At 29.6% G+C, this 16,336-nt stretch overlaps 2 protein-coding genes across 2 annotated transcripts; one reads left to right on the forward strand and one right to left on the reverse strand.

The window, feature by feature from the left end:
• The first annotated feature begins 64 nt into the window (after positions 1 to 64).
• On the forward strand, positions 65 to 3,402 carry Pgd (Phosphogluconate dehydrogenase). The gene is made up of 10 exons (XM_076400872.1): positions 65 to 218; positions 327 to 429; positions 856 to 1,132; positions 1,194 to 1,299; positions 1,358 to 1,521; positions 1,576 to 1,756; positions 1,906 to 2,048; positions 2,105 to 2,231; positions 2,819 to 3,055; positions 3,112 to 3,402. The coding sequence occupies exons 2-10, from the start codon at positions 407 to 409 to the stop codon at positions 3,312 to 3,314; spliced, it is 1,461 nt and encodes a 486-aa protein (XP_076256987.1). The 5' UTR covers positions 65 to 218; positions 327 to 406; the 3' UTR covers positions 3,315 to 3,402.
• A 2,409-nt stretch (positions 3,403 to 5,811) lies between these two features.
• On the reverse strand, positions 5,812 to 15,139 carry LOC143194227 (cytoplasmic aconitate hydratase). Its single transcript, XM_076400856.1, has 18 exons — positions 14,903 to 15,139; positions 14,543 to 14,635; positions 13,514 to 13,680; positions 13,313 to 13,458; positions 13,186 to 13,255; positions 13,000 to 13,134; positions 11,726 to 11,920; positions 11,486 to 11,657; positions 11,196 to 11,413; positions 8,552 to 8,749; positions 7,986 to 8,133; positions 7,740 to 7,931; positions 7,375 to 7,539; positions 7,130 to 7,319; positions 6,911 to 7,076; positions 6,726 to 6,848; positions 6,492 to 6,671; positions 5,812 to 6,433 (listed from the first exon to the last, which is right to left on the reverse strand). The coding sequence occupies exons 1-18, from the start codon at positions 14,907 to 14,909 to the stop codon at positions 6,314 to 6,316; spliced, it is 2,685 nt and encodes an 894-aa protein (XP_076256971.1). The 5' UTR covers positions 14,910 to 15,139; the 3' UTR covers positions 5,812 to 6,313.
• Positions 15,140 to 16,336: the final 1,197 nt, after the last annotated feature.

Raw genomic sequence — 16,336 nt, forward strand, 5'->3', positions numbered from 1 at the left:
TAATCATTATAGTATCAGCTGACTACATATTCATTAATAATCGACGTATGCATGTATGGTTGCCGAAATGTACTTTATGTTTTTTAAATTTAGATGTGAAAATTCATAACATTTTCAATTCTCTTTTATTCATTTTATTTACGTATATAAATATATATTCTTATAAACGGATAAACGTACAACTAATACAACAGTATATTAATTTTCTAATTGAACTCGTAAGTATTAATTACAATCTGACCTTCGTCATTCAATGTGACTTTCCAGTATCGATAAAAACCACTCACAGAGGAATAAATTACTTAATCTCACGTACGAATATTTAGTTTTTAGTTATCTCTCTTAAGGAGTAGAGCGTTACTTGTTTTTTTTTCATCTAACCTCAAAAGGTGATCAACAGGTTGCGATGTCGTGTGTATTACCAAGCAAGTAAGATTTATTTATATCTTATTTATGTCTATTTAATTTTGTTGTATATTTTAAATACCCGTGAATTAATTTGCTTTGCTGTCACATAAACACCCTTTGAACCTTTACCGTCTTTAAAATGAATTAAATAACTATTCACAATGTACACAATGAAATCTACCAGTTTTTTTTAATATAATTTTTATGTGGTAATTCTTGTAATATTGAAAAGAAAAATTAAACTCTTGACCTTGTTAAACTGGGGCAATTTTAATGGTTTATAGTTAGAGGTCATTTTTTTGCACAGTATCACTCTCTAATACAATGCACCGACAAAAGTTCGGCGGATGCAGTGACTCAAAACAATTACAGCAGAGCTACTAGTTAAACACATACATTCTCATTCATTATGTCCTTCATCAAAAAAATTATTTATTCTTGTTGTAGGAAAGGAGACATTGGTCTCATTGGTTTGGCCGTTATGGGTCAAAACCTTATTTTGAATATGGCAGACCATGGTTTTACTGTGGTGGCCTTTAATAGAACTGTTGAGAAAGTACATAGCTTTTTAGCAAATGAAGCCAAAGGTAAAAGTGTTATTGGAGCCGAATCGATAGCAGACTTGGCAGCAAAATTAAAGAAACCTAGAAGAGTAATTTTATTAGTAAAAGCTGGTTCTGCTGTTGACAGTTTTATTGATCAACTATTACCCCATTTGGAAGAGGTAAACTAGTCTCTATTTAGTCATGATTTTCAGATTTTAAAAATATCTTATAACTTAACAGGGTGATATTATAATTGATGGTGGAAATTCTGAATACCAAGATTCTGAAAGAAGGTGCAAGACATTACAAGAAAAGGGTATTAGATTTGTAGGTTCTGGTGTATCTGGTATGCATTTTACACGAAGCAATGAAATGCATTTTATCAATTATTTGTAATATTTAAGGTGGTGAAGAAGGTGCAAGATATGGACCTAGCTTGATGCCTGGTGGAAATAAAGAAGCTTGGCCCTATATAAAAGACATTTTTCAAGGAATTTCTGCCAAAGCAGATGGTCAACCTTGCTGTGAATGGGTTGGAAATGATGGAGCTGGACATTTTGTTAAAATGGTAACCATATCCTGATAGAATTAAATATAATTTCAAAAACATTATGTTTTCTAGGTACATAATGGAATTGAATATGGTGACATGCAGCTTATTGGTGAAATATACCATCTTATGCTTGCTTTGGGAATTTCACAAGATGAAATGGCGGAAACATTTGAAGAATGGAATAAAGGAGAACTTGATAGTTTCCTTATAGAAATTACAAAGGATATATTAAGATATAAAGATAGTGATGGTATGTTGATATCTAACTTATCTATAATTAAACTATTTCTATCATTTGATGTAAACACTTACATAAATTAAATACCAAATTAAATATATTTCTATTGTTTAGTAGAAAAATACTTTTACCTAGACTGCTATTTAAAATTTTCATTTCAGGTCAGTATTTACTTCCAAAAATTCGGGACACTGCTGGGCAAAAGGGTACTGGAAAATGGACTGCTATTTCAGCTTTAAATTATGGCGTCCCAGTTACTTTAATCGGTGAAGCAGTATTTAGTCGGTGTTTATCTGCCCTTAAGGTAAACAAATTATGAAATATTAGTAATATGTATATTAATTCTAACAATCATTTTAGAATGAAAGAGAGAAAGCTAGCAGTGTTTTACCAGCTCCAAACAAGTCATTTAATGGTGATAAAAAACAATTTCTAGAAGATTTAAGGCAAGCTCTCTATGCTAGTAAAATTGTATCATATGCTCAAGGTAAGTTTTTCTTTTTTATTTATGTATTGGTTTAATACAGAATAGTAAACATATTACACTCAATATTTTCATTTAAACACAAATTATTTTTGATGGATGACAAATTAATTTTGGAATAATTCAATTTTTATTTAAATATTAATACATATTATTAAAGAATATTGTTTATATATAGATTATATACAGATTATTAAATAAGTTACCCAATATCATTTAAATATTTTACTATAGTTTCTCTCTAGTTTTATTGTATAAGTATAGGAATGACTTCTCTGTGAGTTTTAATGATTTTGCTTAAATTTGAATTTCAATTTGAAAATATTAAGCAGTTTATCGCTTAACTTTAGTAATTCTTTACAAACTACTGTGGCCAAAAATTGTAAGGTTTTAACGTTAGATGTTTTTTCAGTAAATGCATTTTATCAACTTAAAAGTACCACATTTGCGTCCAGTCTTCCAATTGGAGTTAAATTCGATTTATTTAATTACCTTCAAATCCTTTTTATGATCCAATTGTATGTGTGTTCATCAAACAAATCATATCTATGAAACATCTTATTGTTATTAAATACTAACATTTACATTAGGTTTCATGTTATTACGCGAGGCAGCACAGGTCCATAATTGGGATTTAGACTATGGTTCAATTGCTTTAATGTGGCGTGGCGGTTGCATCATACGTTCAGTTTTCCTTGGTCAAATCAAGAAGGCTTTTGATTCTGACAAAAATCTGCGATCGTTGCTGCTGGCACCATTCTTTTTGGAAGCCATTAAGAACGCTCAAGCGGGATGGAGAAACGTCGTATCCACAGCCGTTACTCTAGGTAAATTTAATTTATTTTCAATGTCCAAACGATATTTTACTTTATTTTATTTTAAGGCATTCCAACACCCGCGTTGTCTACTGCACTAGCCTTTTATGATGGGTATAGATCTGAGCGCTTACCGGCTAATTTACTGCAAGCCCAAAGAGATTATTTTGGTGCTCACACTTATGAACTCTTGGGACAAGAAGGCAAATTTGTCCATACGAATTGGACGGGCCACGGGGGAAATGTATCGGCATCAACGTACGATGCATAAACGTCATTTTTCCAGTTATCTTTTTATTTATACTATTTTTATTAAGGTTGTTGTCGATATATAAAATATATCTATTTTTGAGGAAAAATTGTTTTTATTCAAAAAATATACAGATTATGACATTGTTTTGTTGCTTTTTACTGCATTAGAGTAAAATGAAAGTAATATCGTCTTAATTTGAACTCGCGACTATCTCACCAATAGAAGAGGGATAGGAAACAAAAATGAAGAATTATGAATTTGTATCTAATGTGTAACAGATCATTCTGTATTTCTTTAAGATTCCTTTACATATTGAAGATTTTTTAGGCGCTCACTTAGAGTTGCATCTAATTTAGATGAAAATTTTCTATGGCATATTTTTAGGTTCTCAGATGTAATGCATTTTTCATAATCATGTTTCCTAAAAGCCAATTAAAAGGCTTCATAAAATTTGTTACTTATTTGATAAAATATATGTACTCTTTGACAAATTTTCATTATGTATTATATTTTTGTGAAATTGGGGCGTGTTTTCGAGTCTTTATCTTCAAACTCAATTATTCTAGATGCATCTGAGATTTATCACCACCAAAAAAGCACTGTTACATCCACAAATCCATTATTTTTTAAAAATAAATGTCTATTAAATTACGTGTGTAACATTTCTCTTTATTCATATGAGATATTTTGACGATAATATCTGATAAAGACCTACCTTCTGCTTTTAATTCTATTTTTTCCTCACGTGAATATCACAGTAATTAAATTACCATTTCCACTGTACACTACAGTATAGTTATCGCAATAAATGATTTCACTAACGTTACAGCTTTGTTTTAGACTATTTTTTCCCACCAAAAGAAAACCACGCGGGTTTTCGAAATAGCTGAAAGAGCACCATTATATGGTGAGATAATAACTTGGCAATAATGTGACTAGGTAGGTTGTTCCACTGGTCGAATTTACTGGTTTGTTTGCACTCCCTGTGTTGTGTCGATTTGTTTGCACATATCTGGATATCCTACGAATGTTTACAGAAAATAGAAGAACGAAAAACATAAAAAAGGAATACCGCAAATTAAATCAAGATATAAGATTTAAAACGTGAAAAATAAAGTTAGCAGTAGTTAGTAGTAGTTATTAAAGTATAAGACTGCTGGAGTTGAACCAGATAAATGATCAAGGCCGGTGGAGAAACATCATTTCAACGGCACAACGTTCTCTTAATGCAAATTTGGCGACTGGTGATGGTACCGTCAGCATAAAAAAATGAAATTAATTAATTGGAAGAATATTTATGAAAATTGTGTAAATGGAAGGTTTTTGGTATTCCACCAGTTCTTGAAAGCGTGTGATTGTCGTATTTAATAACTTTCGTTTTCGAAGGTAAAAATCGCCGCTTATTTTGGGAATCAGATGTCACCAAAAAAATTATTTACACATGCAATAACGCACGATTGACTCAAAGCACTCCTTCTCACTCTTCACATTGACTCAAAGCTATAAGGCTACAAAAGGTCGATTTCAGTAGTTTAGTTGCTCAACTAGAATATTTGGTAGAATTGGAATCAGCAAAACTTGGGAAACCATTTCATATGGGGTATATCATGGAAATTTGGGCCAAAACAGTGCCATTCAGCAGATCATCAAAGGCAAAGTGATGAATGAATTAAGTTTTAAGCAGTGAAGGAACATATTCAGGGACGCAGATTACAATAGTTTGTATATATTTGTCGAACGAATACCTCACATGCTTCTGTTGGAAGACAGCGAGAAGCTTAAAAAAAGACGTGATTTAAGCTAATAGAGAGCAATTTGAAAAATACTGTACGAGACCAGAACGGTTGCGGCTGGTCATCAACAGTGTCAAGATTATGTAAAGCATATTCGAAGTCCTGCCTCACTAACTGATGATGATTTTGAGACTTCTCTTGTAATTTTTTTATGATTATTACAATTCCAACCGCGAATGCTAAGTAATATATCACTATTTGTTAAAAAAATTATTTTAATTACATTGCATCATTATTTTTCTATAACTCACATTTTTGTGACTCTTTACGTCTTGCTATTTGGCGTTTCCCTTGAACTTAAATTTAACAAGTGATCGTTATCTTTTGTGAAACGCGTATCTAAAGTTATATATATAATTATTTTAGTGTCTTCTGACAACTTTCGGTTCCATGTACCGGTTTAACCCACTACGTTAGATCTTACTGATGTAAAGAATACAAGACAGGCATCATATAAAACATTTTACAGGTTTAGTTACACAAATTATATTAATGCCATAGCAAAATTGAAAATACTTCAATTAAAAAATATGGGATATTCTTATCCAAAATTTTTGCCAGTTTAAAGCACAATTTAATTTTTGATAACAAAGATGTACCATTGTAGACAAAACCTTCAAAATTAATTTTGCTATTACAGATGTGTGGTGTTATAATTTATTTTCAGCGAATAAATGGAAAATTAAGGAAAGGGTATTCAGGTCTTAAAAAAAACACAAATATATCTGAGCTTACACCGTTTGTATAAAGAATAAAATTCAGGTCTTTAATAAGCATTGACTAACAATTTAATATAAACGTTTGATCAAATATAACATGATAAATTCATATTTCCAATCTCAATGAAATATGGCGCCTTCCATAGTAAATCAGGGTTTTTAAATTCTTTAAAATGAAGATATTGGGACTTAAGTACTGAATATGTTTAGATTATTTTACACGGTTGACTAGATTTTACTCTTTGTAATAACATGTTATTTTAATTCTATGACTATATAACGAGAAGGCACCATATCTGACACCTTTAGAACCTATTCAATAACCCCAGATATTCCTAAACCAGTTGTTAAATGATATATATAGACTTTGTGAAGTTATGTTATTAGAAAAGAATCTGTCATATAATCAAAATATATATCTATAAATCTTAAAAAGGAAAACTTTTTTATACATCCGATTTTAAAGTGTGAATATCTCACTGTAATAAAAGTGAACATCTGTATGTTAATTTAGAAGTTTACGCACCATGTAATTTAATATGCCACCATTTCTGTAGAATAATAAATCGACTTCAGTATCAAATCTAAGAATGACATCGAATGTTTTTCCCGAATCTGTTGATACCTAAAAGGTTTAAAAAATTGATATAGATATTTATAGGATTCCAAAAATGTATGTTTACCTGAATATTTTGGCCTGGTTTCATATTTTCAGGCAGGTGTATAGTGTAAGTTTCTTTTCCTGTTAATCCTAATGATTCAGCATTCTGTCCTGGAAGGAACTGCAGTGGAACAAGTCCCATTCCAACCAAGTTTGATCTGTGTATCCTTTCAAATGATTCCGCAATTACTGCTCTTATTCCCTGAAAAATTACTATTTTTAGTATCCTTCGTGAGTTTTAATGAAAAAAACTTACAAGAAGGAATGGTCCTTTTGCAGCCCAATCTCTGCTGGATCCAGAACCATAATCTTTACCAGCCAACACTATTAGAGGTGTATTATGGGAGGCATATCTCTGGGCACAATCAAAAACGTCCATCTGAATAATAAATGAAAGCATTAAAAATTACAATTTTGCTATATGTATATATTTTAATTTACTTCTTCATTTGTTGGTATATACACTGTTTTTGGACCAGCTTTGCTCATAAATTTGTTAACAAGACGTATATTTGCAAAAGTACCTCTTGCCATGATGGCATCATTGCCTCTTCTTGACCCATATGAGTTAAATTCTCTTGGTGTTAGACCCTTTGCGGCCAAAAACCTAAATAACATCAAAATATTACTAGTGATGACTGTAAATTTTATGATGGTTACCTTGCAGCAGGACTAGTTCTACCAATTGAACCAGCGGGACTGATATGATCCGTAGTAACAGAATCGCCCAAATTTAATAATACCTTGGCACCAGTTATAGGTTTTGCTGAAGGCAAGTCACGTGTCATTCCGTCAAAGAATGGTGGTTTTTTAATATATGTCGATTCAGTTGACCATGGATAAAGCTTTCCTATGATATGTAGATTTTTAATAAAGAAAACATTTACTTAACAATAATGCCAAACCTGCTGGAGCATTTAAACTCTGCCAGTTGTTGGAACCGTTTTCAATTTTAGCATAAACTTCTTTAAACATAGCTGGGATAACATGTTTTTTCTCTACCTCCTGAATATCTGCTCTTGTAGGCCAAATTTCTTTTAAAAATACATCAGAGCCATCCGGTCTTTTACCTATAAATTCGTTTAATGAAGTTAACACATTCATTACAGAATGGTAATTGACAATTTTCTTAAATTACTTAGATTTTTATATTAGATATATTGTTTGCCTAAATGTTCAATTCATTATTAATCTGACTGACTTGCTATTATTTATTATTACTGAATATATTATATTAGTATTAAATCACATAATATAACCTAGCGCTTACCTATTGGTTCAGTTTCAAAGTCTATATCAACTCGTCCAGCAATAGCATAGGCAATAACCAACAATGGACTAGCTAGATAATTAGCTCTGGTGTTTGGATGAATACGGCCTTCAAAGTTTCTATTTCCAGATAGAACACCACAACATACAAGATCATTTTGTTCAATTGCACTGGCAATGTTTTCATCGATACCTTCAACATTTTATGATATACACATCAAAATTAATGAATATTAAAAAAAAATACCTCCGCTGTTTCCAATACAAGTCATACAACCATATCCAACAATGTTAAAACCAAGCTGTTCTAATGCAGGAATGACTCCAGATTCCTCTAGATAATATGTTACCACGCCAGAACCAGGAGACAAACTTGTTTTAATGTAAGGTTGAACCTTGTTTAATAAAAATTGGATCAATTACTCTATAAATATTTTTGAGACGAATTTTGCAAATATAAAAGGAAAATAAAAGATATTTCCCGAAATTAAAATAAAAATAAATGTAAACATAATGATAAACTGAAAAAAGTATAATATCTATATATATATAAAAGAATCATTTCTTGTAACATGAATTCTGCTATTTATAATAATGTTCCTTTTTCCCAATAACATTATGTATTTATAATAGAGAATAGTTTAGCAATTACCGATAATTAAGAATTATAGTTTAAAGTTCATAGTAAATGTCTCTATAAACAGCATAAATATACTGAACTCGTAAATAGCTTAATATTGAATTAACTAATCATAATTTCAATGAGTAATATTTGTAAAAATTAAGAAAACATATTTGAACATTGATTTTTACCGATAACCCAGCTTCCACAGCTTTTTTCGCTAGTAATCCTGCACCAAGCATAACACTCGGATTGCTGGTGTTAGTACAAGATGTAATAGCTGCAATAATAACACTGCCATGTCCGATGCTATATTGTTTTCCATCATATAAGAATTTGCCTCTTGTGTTCAGTTTTTCTTCAGGAAGTCCAAAACCTTTGAAACCGATCTGCAATAACCACGTTTAAATCATTTACTTTATGGTAAGGTAAATAAAAATATTCATGTATAGCGCCATTTCTGTATTTAACTTCATATCAGAGTAAAAACCTTGATACTAAATATTTATCATAAAAAACACATTTTTCAAATTAAACATCGTCTACAGAACAAGTGTTTTGCCAGTAAAACAAATGAAACGTGTCTTGATAAAAATATAATAGGGCATTAGGAAGGTATGTTAGGATGAATCGATTTAATAATGAAACAATGGTTGGCTACTATCATTTAAATCTCACAATATGTGATTAATTCATTGAATAAGAATTGAAATTATGTGCCAATTAATGCTATAAAACTTATGTTATCACTGGTTGCCATTGTCTTTGATAATGAGTATTTAGAAGTTTTGAACATGGTTTATTTTTTTGATACATGTTCTCTGAACTATTTTTCATTTTCCAAGGACCTCTATAAGATATACAGTAACTAAACTATATAAATTTATTTTCTCAATTCAAACTATTTACATCTATATAAATATAAAAGTTAAAAAGGTTGGTTAACTATAAAAGTAAATAAAAATTATTTACATTTCCAGTATTAATATTGCACCAATAACAAACACTTGTTTGTGACAAAGTTGATTTCTTTTAAAGACTCGGTACTACTACCTGACTATAATACTTATTCTGTTTGGGACTATAATAAGCAATAAACTCCAGGCGGATATTAGATAAGAAAATTTGCAATTTAGGCACCTTTTTATATGAGACTATAGGTAATTGGTTTTTAATGTCCATGTTGTTAATAGAATCTAATAAATATTAAATAAAGACAACTTTCTAGAATATACATTGATAAACATGGCTACTTTAAAATTAACAAAAGTTATAAGATTTAAGAAGAATTGACATACAATTGTTTTGCACATCTTAGCATACATTATTTTATAATGCTACTTTTACAATTCTGAATAATATATTTTTTTCAATATATACATTTCAATACAACTGAACATTCTATATAATAAATAATTAATTAATACTTATACCCATATAGTTTAAAATACATTAATTATTTTATTGAAATTTAATGGACATATTGGGCAAATATGAAAAATATTTTAATTATATTTACTTATCTGGCCCTTTCTGCTAATTGATTCTTGTCAACCCCCTCTACTTTAGGTGAGGTATTTGCTATATAACTAGATATTTGCGTTCATTCGTTGTTAGTTCACTCTCCCACCTTAGTGAAGTGAGTACAAGTGCTATTAGGCGGTATGTACAATTTGAAATTTTGTTTCCGTTTCCGATAGTAATTTCTCTTTAAGGCTATTACTTGCAGCTTTATGTTGAATTTAATTCATAAAGCTTAGGTAATGGCTTTTAAGCGAAATGTACAAAACTACGAGCTATTTTCGAAACTTTCAAATGTTTTAGTTCTTTTTTGGTCTATGAGATGGGCGTTGAACTCCGGTTGGCATTTGATTCTGAATTGTCACCGGGGTTTAACCCCAACTTCATTTCCAAAAGATGCATTAAAAAGAACAAGATAAGAGATTCGACCTTTAACAATTTAAGGAACCAATATCTGGTGATAGTTAAAATATATATATCACAGATTATGGTGCCTTTTAATTGTTTCTGGTATCTACCTCAATTAACGTAAAAGCCAAAAAGCCTAATGACTCATTGGTCAGCCAATGAAGGGACTCGAGGTCTGATACGAATTTTTAACTGTATCACAGCTCCAGTTGCCTTTACTGTCTGTTCAATTTTCAATGTAATGAGTTCTATGTCACTGTTACTTTTCTTTGGTGATCTGGCTTATGATTGTTTTGATATCTCATAAAGCTAGATTAATCTAAAGAATAGTGATAGTGACTTCTGCAGCAAAATTAATGGTACGAATGATTTAATACATTTCCTAATGAGCCATAAGAAGTCTAGATGATGGTATATTTGTCTCATCACTGGGCATCTTAAGGCCCTTTAAGTAATGAATAAATTCACTCATATATTGTAGTAATTCCACATATAATTTATTTATTTTTAATATAAATTCTCACTTTTGTAGTGGGGGATGGCACTGAGAATAACATATTTCGAGAGGTTATAAAACGTTTAGTTGATGGTATTTTTGAGTTCACCACTGGGCGTTTTTATGACCCTTTGAATAGTGTTCCTGCGACAATTTCTAATTTTTTAAAGGCATTTGCGGTTTTGGAGATGTATTCAGTTATTTATTGTATATTTATTATATGTGAGCACTTATTTTTTATGCTTGTATTATTTCTTATTTTATTCATTATTAATTTTAACAGGTTATATCAAACGCTCTCTAAGTAGCTGTAAAATGCGTAGTTGGTGGTGCCTCTAAACTCATCACTGGGCATTTTATGGCCCTTTAGGCAGCGTTGCATTGGTTATTTCAATATTTATATTAATTACCTTGTTGGTAAGACAGTTGATGAAATCTGATTTCATTTCCGAGACGGATACTCTATCATTTGGTCTTTTTGGTCCACTTACAGACGATACCACTGTGGACAGATCCAAACTCACGGTCTGACTGAAAATAGGGTCTTCATTTTCGTTGGCATAATTACGTAACTGTTTTGTAGCGCGTAGGTATGTTTCAATCAGTTGTACTTGTTCTTCTGATCGATCTAAAATATACATAATTTTCTTACAACTATTCCTAAGTAAACAAGGTTTCTTGTTCTATAATTTATACTTACTAGTTTGTCTCAAATAAGCTAACGAGTTGACGTCTACTGGGAAAAATCCGACAGTTGCGCCGTATTCAGGGCACATATTAGAAATAGTTGCTCGATCAGCAATAGATAAAGCTGCAACTCCTGGTCCATAAAACTCCACAAATTTTCCCACCACGCCTAATTGTCTAAGATGCTAAAACGTTTATAATATAAAACCCATATAATATTAATATGATTATTGGTAATTATCCTATAACTTACTTTTGTGATGGTCAATACCAAGTCTGTTGATGTAACATATTGTCCTAATGTACCATGTAATCTGTAACCTACCACTTGTGGTAATAACATAGTTATAGACTGGCCTAGCATAACAGCTTCAGCTTCGATGCCTCCTACACCCCAGCCCAATACACCTAAACCATTAATCATTGTAGTGTGGGAATCCGTGCCGACCTATAAATAAAATATATAAATACATTCTTCATAGCGAAACTGGTCATTTTATACTGTTTCATCAAATCATCATGCAAATATTATCACATTATATCTCAATATCGAAAGTTCTGTTTCAATATATGCATATATGTCCACGATATATTAGTAAAAGAATTGTGTTTCAAAATGTAATTAGTTTAGCTGAAATGTAATTGTTAACGATTATGATTAGTAATGAATATAAATAATTGTTGAATTAAATTTTAATATTCATTGGTGCCATCACGGAAAATTATATGATCATGAAGAATATCTTGGAATGTTTGATTTAAATTATTTAATTTTCGTATGTTTTGTCAGCTTGCACAACAGTCATGTTCAGATGAAGAGGTGAAGTGTATCAAATGAGAATTCCTGTGAAAAGAGATGAAGAAATTTCTGAATTTTTCAATTTTATACATTTCTTTAATATTATGACAATTATAGGATGATTATGAAAATTAAAACTTGGTTCCCAACATATTCGACAGCATTAGAACTTAATAATAATCTGAGTGGATAATTTTATTATGGTATCCCCGAATAAATAATAAAAATATTAGAGTACTTATAATAATGCTAATATGTAATAATAATGCTAATAAATACATAATAATGCTAATATGTAATAATAATGCTAATAAATACTATAATTAATGGTTCTTAGAAATGATTAATATTGAGATGGACTCTTGAAACATGACAAACTGATAGGAATGGTCTGAGCTCATGTTTATATAATATTAAGCAATATATATACTTTGAAGTTTAATCCATTATATAATGCATACGTCGCGAAAACAGCGAAAGCTGTCCAGATAAAAACGCACATAAGAAAATATCATCAGATTTTTGTTTACACTATACCCAGATAAAATTGGATGAAAAAATAGTTATTATCCGATAATAGTTGCTATTTCCTAATTTGCTAAAGATAATGCTTTTTAATTAACAATTGTCAGTTGTAATCTCGTTGTAATAATCGATTTATTGAAGAACATGTTTAAATTCCTTGATTTTTTCTAGTACGAAACTTAATTAACTTTAAGTTTACCTACCACAGTGTCTGGATATAAAACTGGTTTATCTTTGCCGGTAAAAACAACTCTTGCTAGGTACTCTAAGTTAACCTGATGTACTATACCACTTCCAGGGGGCACGATCAACATATTGTCAAAGGCTTTGGCTCCCCACTAGAAAACAGAAAAACACTTATTCCAAATAAGTTAAATTGTTATTCTAACCTTCAAAAACATAAATCTTTCTTTATTTCGTTCGAATTCTAAATCCTGATTCTTTTCCAAGGCGTCAGCACTGTAAATTAAATAAACTGTAAAAGCTTCATCAAAATTATGGTAATTCATTACGTACGATCTAGCGAAGTCAACTTGAACTGAATGATCAATAACGAGATCAGCGGGGCAGATTGGATTGATTTTTTCTGGGTTACCACCCAAATCTTTTACAGCGTCCCTCATGGCGGCAAAATCAACAACAGCTGGAACCCCAGTGAAATCCTGAAGCAAAATTTCAGATTTAGTAATGTAAAGAAACATCTGTTCAAGATGTTACCTGTAATATAACTCTTGCTGGTTTGAATGGTACCTCGATACCATCTTTGTTATTTTGGTTTGTTTCCCAATTGAGTATATTCTGAACATCTTGCTCGTTCACGGAGAAGTTATCGCAGTTTCTTAAAGCAGATTCCAAAAGGATACGTATAGAATATGGCAAGCGATCTAAAATAACATGTTATTAAACAAATTATATTTCATTATATAAAGTAAAAATCTCCGAGAGAAATCTCTCACGAAATTCTGATTTTACCAGAAAAGTAAAAAGTCTTTGATCAATACAGCATATATCTCATTAATTATTCGAAATATATATAATTAAATTCATTTAAAAAACGCAATTATTTTTTTCCATTTATATTTGTATTAATGATTTATTAACTTATATTCAGATTAAGATTATTCAATAAATATTCGAAATGAATGAACTTGTGAATGAACCAATGCAGCATCTTTACAAATATATAAGCAATTGTGAAATACAAAGATGTCAGAATAAAATCTAAATGTAAGTAATTCTTTAAGTATAAAATATTTTATAAATAAAATATATCATAATGAAAATTTAGCAGCACTTATAGAAAAAATATATTGTGTATATATAACTAGCATTATGTAATTAAAATATAATTATTAATTAACATTTTTTTATTGGCATTCATCTGACTATAATTAAAAACAAATTAAAATTATTTATTATAATGGCAAAAGATTATTGTTAGAATAAATTATCTAATGTTGCTCTGTAATACTGTGTTATGGAAGATTTTCACAATTGTTTATAAGGTATGAAATAACATAATAAAGATTTGTAATATTAAGGTGCTCTGTATAAGAAGTTCTTAAGTACTTTTTTATCTACTAAATATTTTAGTGGATCATTTTAACATACTTTTAATGCTTATAAAATCTTTAAAATATTAATATGACCTTGAAAATTTCTCAATTTTTCCAAAGAATGAAATTAAGGACAATCAAGCTATATAAATATTGTTCTATTAACTCAATTAAAAAATGTATATTATACCGTATTGTTCTCCTAAAGCAGATACATCATAGTAGTTGTATTCCTTGCCTTCCACACTCACAGACTTCAAGTATTTATTAAATGGATTGTTACCTACAACAGTTTGATATCAAAGGTTAATTAATCAGAAATATACATATTGGACGTTTAAAATAGATGTCAACTAGTTAAACGAAATGAAATAACCACTATATTCATTTGGAAAACATCATTCTTAAAATATATTTCAACAAGAAATATATTTAAATTATATAGTAATATTATAAGCAATAGTGTAAAATAATTGATAATTTTGAATTTAAATAAAACCTAAAAATGAATAACGTCTGAAATACATAATGGTCACTAAAAAGATCTTACCAGCCATTATTTAATATATTTTAAGACACGTTGAATCGCTAGATTTGAACACCAGAACGCCGTACGCACACACTCGAGGTGACAAACGGTCGGTGAACGAATGAGCTTGTAATGTTATCAATAAGACTAATTTAAAAATAAAATTAGTTAATAAACTCAAAAAAACAATCAACAACCTTTCACTTAAGTTTATCTCTGTCACGTACGATTTGTTGTTTTTAAAAATACAATAACCTTGAAATGTCATCAATATAGGCAACCAATATTACAATTTGGCAAAAATCTTGATATGTAAAGGGTTCTATATTACATTATTATACTAATTTTTAAAATATTGGTAGATATATTAACAAATGTAATTTAAATACCCTTACATTATTGGTTTTAAGTAGCGTTGGAAGCTATCGACTGAAAACTACTATCGATTGGAAACGACTATCGACTACTTAATAATTAAATACTATCGACTGATTTATTCGGCTATTTTTAATTGAATAACATAGAAAAAATTAACTTATATGTATATATATATACAAGTCGTCCTATATTTTAGTCCTAACTAGTTAAGTTACTACTCATAGAATAACAAGTAATTTTATATTTATGATTTTATGACTTATTATTATTTGTTATTTATGGCTTAAAACCAAAAAACCTGCTGTGTGTTCAATATCTTGAGGGTTGCATAAAATAATGAAATAATTAATAAATACTTCATTTGTTCATTTAATTGATTATAAAATTTCTTAGTATGCAGTGAGTTTAATCTGTCTTTAGTACATTTATTACTGTATTATATATTTTAGAAATAAAATTAGAAACGACTTAGTAAAGCTATAAATATGATATGAAAAAAGACAAGTACAAGCAAAATATATTACTCTTTTCAAACTTTACTTGTAAAAATAAGATGCTAAAAAATCAAAATACTTTAAGGTGCCCTATAAAATAGGAACAGTTATTACTTACAGCCATTTTTAAAGATTTATAAATCCGTTTATATACAGGCCCTGATAATGAGCTCAAAAATTGATGGAAAATTAATAGAATAAGCAAAACTTTTTATAATATTCATTCTTATATTTATTGCAAAACTTATATATATAAAAATAATGAAATTAAATGTTCGTCATGTTGACAAGTTATGTCATATAGCTGATTTAAATCATGAAATTAAGAATTAATAAAATGATTTGTTTTTAATAATCTGTTTTCTTTAACTTTATGTATATCCATAAATTATTGTTTTAAATATTAAATGACCTTCTTAACCTTGCTGATATTAATATTGGCAAATAAAGTTATTTACACGCACCTGAATAAAAATTCAAAGTTCAAAATATTCTAGTTTCTTAAAACAGCACTAAAAAAAGCGTATTTGCTGCTTGTAAGAAAAACCAGTATGCCATGAATTTTTTCAACCCTCTCATTTGC

This window comes from Rhynchophorus ferrugineus, unplaced genomic scaffold (genome assembly GCF_030347505.1).
Source record: "Rhynchophorus ferrugineus isolate W39M unplaced genomic scaffold, kcgeb_rfMv2 rfM3, whole genome shotgun sequence".
In the NCBI taxonomy this organism is placed as follows: domain Eukaryota; kingdom Metazoa; phylum Arthropoda; class Insecta; order Coleoptera; family Curculionidae; genus Rhynchophorus; species Rhynchophorus ferrugineus.